This window comes from Rhinoraja longicauda, chromosome 25, assembly GCF_053455715.1.
Source record: "Rhinoraja longicauda isolate Sanriku21f chromosome 25, sRhiLon1.1, whole genome shotgun sequence".
Lineage (NCBI taxonomy): Eukaryota > Metazoa > Chordata > Chondrichthyes > Rajiformes > Arhynchobatidae > Rhinoraja > Rhinoraja longicauda.
In genome coordinates this window covers 13,689,405-13,695,946 of record NC_135977.1, presented here as the reverse complement: position 1 = coordinate 13,695,946, position 6,542 = coordinate 13,689,405, and the positions used below count along the sequence as shown (strand labels likewise).

The 6,542-nt window shown below is 48.3% G+C and overlaps 1 protein-coding gene across 1 annotated transcript in view; it reads left to right on the top strand.

Annotated features, from left to right (window-relative positions):
• Positions 1-303: 303 nt before the first annotated feature.
• Positions 304-6,542, top strand: part of LOC144606070 (uncharacterized) — a 49,899-nt gene continuing 43,660 nt past the window's right edge. Inside the window, exon 1 of the mRNA XM_078421872.1 lies at positions 304-639. Coding sequence (XP_078277998.1) covers positions 304-639 — 336 coding nt within the window. The remainder of the gene's footprint in view (positions 640-6,542) is intronic.

Sequence of the window (6,542 nt, the reverse complement as noted above, 5' to 3'; positions counted from 1 at the left end):
GAAGGAAATGTGAACAATTTGGGGAATACCCGGGCAACTTTTCTCATGGAGGAAGCTCAAAGCAATTATCAGTGAAGTGGAGCGGAGAAGCAGTGAAGTAAGGGCGCCCTCACCATATATATATATATATGTGTACTGTATATATAATGGCTCGGCCGTCGCCGCCGGAGGAAGCAGAGTTGTGTCCATAGCGTGAGGCGTCGCGACTAGCGCCGAGCGAACAGCCGTCGAACTTGGTCTTCGTCGTCATCGCCGCCTCCAACGAACTTTCCAGGCGGAGGGAGGAGGGGGGGAGAAGTTTCCATGGCGACCCCCGCATCCCTCCGCGCCGCTGATTGGAGCGTCTCTCCGGCTGCAGCATGGAAGGAGCGCGCCGATTGGCCGGCGGCGGCCCGCCGATCGCCAGGAGTCGGCTGCGTGCGTGTGCGCGGCGGGCCAATGGCAGAGGCGCTCTTATCCGGCGCCGCGGCGCTGGCAGGAAGCGGAAAAAAAAGTGACGAATGCGCGCGCGGCCGCGTGACGGGGAGCCGGGTGGAGTCGCGCGGACGAGCGAGCGGCGCCCGGGCGTGGACGCGGACGCGGGCGGACAGACGGCAGTGCAGCTTCGGCTCCGGGACACCGCTCCAGCCTTCACTCCAGGTACGCAGCCCGTCACAGACTTTCCTCGCAGGGCAAGCGGGTTACTCCGCCGGCCGCCCTCTCTTCTCTCTCTCCCCCCCCTTCCCCTCCCCTCCCCTCCAATAGCCAAGTGACTCATGCAAACTGTTTAGTGCAGGAAACAGTTTCCATACAAATTAACACGGGCGGAGAATTACTGCGAAAAAGCAACTGACTTTAATTTGATTCAAATTTGCGCATTTCATTTTATTTAAATGAAACTTTCACAAAGCGGGTAGATGATCGGGTGCTGGATTTTAAGTTTTTCTTTGGAAAAATCATAATTACAAATTGAGGCGTTATTTGCTTTTTAATGCAGTTTGCAAGGTCACAGGTTTAATTCGTGTAGCCCACGGTTGGTCCTGAGATCCAGTCTGGAAGCAAAGAGGTGTGAGGTCCCAAGGGGGATTTGTTCACCATACGGATCGTTGCAGTCAACTTTTGAGTGAAATTTTAGATCTTTAAAAACGCACTATACATTAGGGAACCCAGTTAACTACAATGCAGCTAAAAAAATCACAAAACTCCACTTGGTTCATCTAATGTTTTGTGCATTGAAGCCCCCATTTCAGATACGGAGTTCCAAAGCCCAATGTATTATTGAGAGGTCGATCTTCAGGAATTGATGTTTAACCTGAGTTTTTGATTCTTTCAATGTCAGATGTAGATTTGTCTTGCTCCTTTTTAGAAATGTAGAGACAGGTGAGGTATTTCCAGTGTTTACTATTGGGGTCTCTGATTGCTATTGTTATGCATGGATTTATATACTTGAATTTTGCTTCAAGTCATTTGGAAATCCTGTGTTTGGATATTCAAAGTAAAATGGTGGGCTTGGAGCAAGGCTTCAGATGATGAACATGCTCAAATGAAGTGCTTTGGAATGCTGCTCCAGCTCAGATTTAAAATAAAAGAGTCCTTCAGTTCTTATGTTTTTCCCCCATCGTTAAAGTACTGTGGAGAAAGAAAGTTGTCAAGTAGTGACACTTTTTTTCATGTTGTGTATTTTTGGGATCCCCACCCATTTGCATTCTGTGTGATGAGTAATCTTGGTCATTGTGACTTAGGATCATGTGGATCATCTGCCAATCACAACCCCCCCCCCCCCTCCCTGTAACCACCTATCATTTGCCAGGCATTGTCCTGCCCCAACCTCTCTTCCAACCCCCCCCCCCCCAATCAATTTGATGAAGACCCCCAACCTGAAATGTCAACTATTCATTCCCTCCTGTTCATTCCCTTCAGATGCAGCTAAACATGCTCAGTTCATCCAGTACTTTGTGCTTTGCTTATGATTGCAGCCTTTGAAGTGTCATGTCTCCATATTTCATTAATGGCCCAGTGGTGGGGTGTCTTTGGACAGTTGTCTAAATGAGAGCCCAATGTAATACAATGATTCATTGGCACTGCTTCCCAACTGCTGCATTCATAGGCTCGCTCCCTGCTTTGAAGAACCTCCATCAAGAACCTCCATGGGTGATCCTGAGATTCTAGGACCTATCCCTGCCACTTTCCATCCCACATTAACTCCTCTCTCCGGTTCCCTTGGGGTGGGTGAAGAGCGGGAGGGAGTGGAATAAACCCAAAGCAAGCTTGAAGCAGCATCTTATCATCAGGCTTTGCACAATCTGGCTCGGGATTGTCAGAATTTGTTAATTTTAATGATAACCAACCCTGCCTGTTTGTAACAGCTGACCAGTTCGAAGAAGTCGTTAGCATGAAATTCTAACTCTGTTTGTTTCTCCACAGATGTTGTCTGACCTGCTGAGTGTTTCCAGCATTCTGATTTCCTTTCAGATTTCCAGCATCTGCATCGTTTTTGCTTCTGCAGTGGGCATCCTACAGTTCCAACGTCATTCTTAACTCTTATTTCTCCTTTTTTCCCCTCTCTCCTGTTCTTCATCTTCAATGCGTCTCAGATGAGAATTACAAGTCTCAATGCTCCCTCAGCTACCAGCTCTTGTGTCAGTCAGTCTCTTGTCCCCCATCTTTGAGCAGTGTGTAATGACCTTTCCCCATTCTGCTGAAGGATCGTTGATCTGAAATATTAGCTGTTTCTTTTTCATTACAAATGCTGCTTGACTTGTTGAGTATCGACAGCATGATCTATTTTAAACTCGATCTTCAATCTGGGCAGTACAGTGGCAGCTGGTGAAGCTGCTGCCTCACAGCACCAGAGACACGGGTTTGATCCTGACCTCGGGTGCTGTGCTGTCTGTGTGCAGTTTGCACGTTCTCCCTGTGACCACGTGGGTTACTTCCAGGTGTTCCAGTTTCCTCCCACATTCCAAAAACGTGCAGGTTTATAGATCAATTGGCTTCTGTAAAATTGCCCTGAGCGTGTCGGGAATGGATTTGAAAGTGGGATAACATAGAACTAGTGTGAATGGATGATTGGTGGTCGGTGTGGACTCAGTGTGCCGAAGGACCTGTTTCCCTGATGTATATTTAAACTAATTTAAATATGCGTGGTTTGTCTCCAATTTCTTGGATACAAAATCCCCAAATGTTTTCTTCTGAATGAAAAATATCTAATTGGAGTGTCTGCCCTGGAAAGCCTGTTTCCTCATTTTCACTCCCCAGCAGAAATAAAATGTCTGTAGTTGTTTTGGGTTGTTCATTCCTTCCATGGCAGGCCACATCCACTATTCCACATCCACTGTTCTGGACAAGTGGTGCTTACTGTGATCTCTCTGTGCATGAAAACAAGATGGTCTTTTCTCTGTGTGCTGTTTGCAAAATAGTTTCCTTCTTGTGAAAGCAAACTCTCTGTATGCTGCCTATGAGGTGGGGGGGGGGGGGGGGGGGAAGAAAGGTTTGAATTGGTGTACGTTTTTTAAAATCAAAGTTCTATCAGTATCAGCATTATAAACCATTTTGTTTGAGCATTTCTCTCTTCAGCACTTGCCGTGGCAGCAGGAGGAATGCAGTGCCTTCAGCTTGCTTGTGGGCAGTGCTACATTGGTCCATGCAGATCATTACCAAGTCCTTGAGTCGCTTTCAGTAACATGGGGTCCCTCCTTCCTCCAATTGTCTCTCAGTATGTTGAGGTGGGAGGTCAGTTTGAGTTGTGATGCAGTTGTAGGGTAGAAAGAACATTTAACCGATTTGGTCTGTGTTGATTGTTGCTCCACTTGCATTCCCCCCCCCCCACTCGTGCCTCATCTCACCCTATTGATGCATCCTTACAATGTGAATGGGAGTAGGCCATTTGGCCTTGGTCCAGTGCTTTAGACTTTAGAGATACGGTGTGGAAACAGGCTCTTCGGCCCATTGAGTCCGCGCCAACCAACAATCAAACTGGCCTTGTGCTTACTGCTGCCCCATTCAATAAGGTTTATGGCTCCTCTGATTAGATCTTCTACTACAACAGCACTGGACGGCACAGCGGTAGAGTTGCTGCCTCACAGTGCCACAGACCCGGGTTCCATCCTGGCTACAGGTGCTGTCTGTACGGAGTTTGTACGTTCTCCCTGTGACCGTGTGGGTTTTCTCCGGTTTCCTCCCACAGTCGTAGGACGTACAGGTTTGCTGGTTAATTGACTTCGGTAAAATTGTAAATTGGCCCTATTGTGTAGTGTACGGGTTGATTGTTGGTTGGTGCGGACTCAATGGGACGAAGAGCCTGTTTCCACACTATCTCTAAAGTCTAAACACTGGACCACATTAACCAGCAGGGAAGCATTCAAGAATGCTGCTCCCCATCGACTTCTCATGGGCCGTTAGGGATGCTTTCCTCTTACTGAAAAAAAAACCTCTTGGTCTGAACTCAATCGATGATCTCCACCACTGTTGATTCCTCTGTTGTTCTCAGACCTATCATATCTTAACTTAAAGGATGAAAAATGTCATTAATGCATAACGTTTCAACATATTACAGCATCGGTCAGAGTAGGAGGAGAACCCTCTCTTTGAGGCTGATGCTTTATCACCGATCCTTTCTCCCAATGCCATGTTCTTGCCCTCTCCTTGTACACCTGATGCCTTTTATGTTGACAGATCATGTGTCCCCTTAAATATATTTTGCGATTGAGGCTGCGCTATCTATTGTGGTAGACAGTTCCTCAAAAGGGTTCTGGACAGTAAAGGGCAAAGTTACTGGTGGCATTGGTTTGCTGGGAACCTGGTACAAAATGCCTGCTCCCAGCTGGTGAGATATTAGCCCTCGGCTTGGCATGCCGATGCTGCCTGTGTGGGGAGTGGGACCTGGGGCGTGCACTGTGTCACTGAGCTGTCAGATTCAGGGCTGTACACCGACCGACCGGCACAGTGAGTGCAGTCATTGCTGGGGTCTGGCAGCACCTGCTCCAGGTGAGGGAGGGTAAACCACCGGGGTCCGACAGTCCCCCTCATCACCGCCTGCTGGATGTGACAGAAGCCACTGTCCGCTTCTCTTTGGCTGCCCAGCTCTCTCCAGCCCACAGATTTCTCGGTTGGAAAGTGCTCAGGCCATCAGCAGCTTCTCTCAAGTCCAGCAGGAGATGATGAGAGAGACCAGTCTGGTGAAGACAGCACACTTCAGTAAGGGCAATGGGTTCAGAAGTTGAGATGTTACGTTGCAGTTGTACAAGACGTTGGTGAGCCACACTTTAATAATGTGTTCGATTTTAGTCATCCTGCTGTAGGAAAGATGCCGTTGAACTGGAAAGAGTGCAGAAAAAAATAGATGATGTTATAGGGAGAGGTTGGGCAGGCTGGGACTTTATTCCTTGGAGTGTATGTGTTTGAAGAGTGATCTTATAAGTGTATAAAATATTGAACGGAATAGATAGGGTGCATGCACGTAGTCGCCTATCCAGATTTTTGGGGGTCAAGAAACATGAGAGGTTTAAGGTGAGAGGGGGAGAGATTCATTAGCAACTTGAAGACAACTTTTTCAGAGGGTGATGAGTATATGAAGGGAGTTGCCAGAGAAATTGGTCGAGGGGAGCAAATCCACATTAAGAAGACATTCGGTCAGTGCATGGATATGAAATTTTTGGAATGATACGGGCCAAATGCAGGCAAGTGGGACTAGCTTAGATGAGCTTCTTGATCGGCTTGGGCGAGTTAGGCTGAAGGGCTGTTTCCCTGCTATGAATGATTCTATGACCACAGGGTATGAGAGATCTGTCAACGCTTAATAATGTGAGAAGGTACAGTTTCACATCTGGTTCCTGTAGAGCAGCGAGGAGAATGGATAGGGGTTCATGTCAAGTTCCCAGTACTTGCAAGTGCACAGATCTGAAAAAGGCTTTTTTTAAAAGGAGTGTGGGTTATGTTCCTGTGTGTGTTCAGATTGGGGCATCAAGCGTGCTGTATGGAATCGACACTCTAGGATTATCACCAAGTGAAGTGCTAGTGTAGTAGTAGTAGTCAATTTATTTGTCACATACACATAAATGTGCAGTGAAATGAAAAATTACCCGCAGTCCAACAATAAGACCAATAAAAATATGCAATAACACATACAATCATAAACCAACACCAAACAAAAGAAACATCCATCACAGTGAGTCTCCTCCAGTCACCTCCTCACTGTGATGGAAGGCCAGAATATATTTTCTTTTCCCCTGCCGTCTTCTCCCACGGTCATGCTGTTGAACGTGCCACTTCGGGGCGGTCGGGGCTCCCGACATTGAAGCACCGTGCCGCACGGTGAAAGGTCCACGGCGGGCCGACCCAAGCCCCACGATTCGGGGCGAGCGAAGACGCTGCCGCTGCCGGAGCTCCCGATGTTGGCCCCCACCCAGGGGCCTGCGAGCTTCCGACGTCCACGCGGCCCGCGGCCGGAGTAGCCTACGGAGACGAGTGGCAGCCACTCCCGCAGCGTATGAAGGCAGCCAGCTTCGCAGATGGTGAGTCCGGTCCGCGGGCTCTGTGAACCAGAGCCCAGGTGGTCCCAGCTG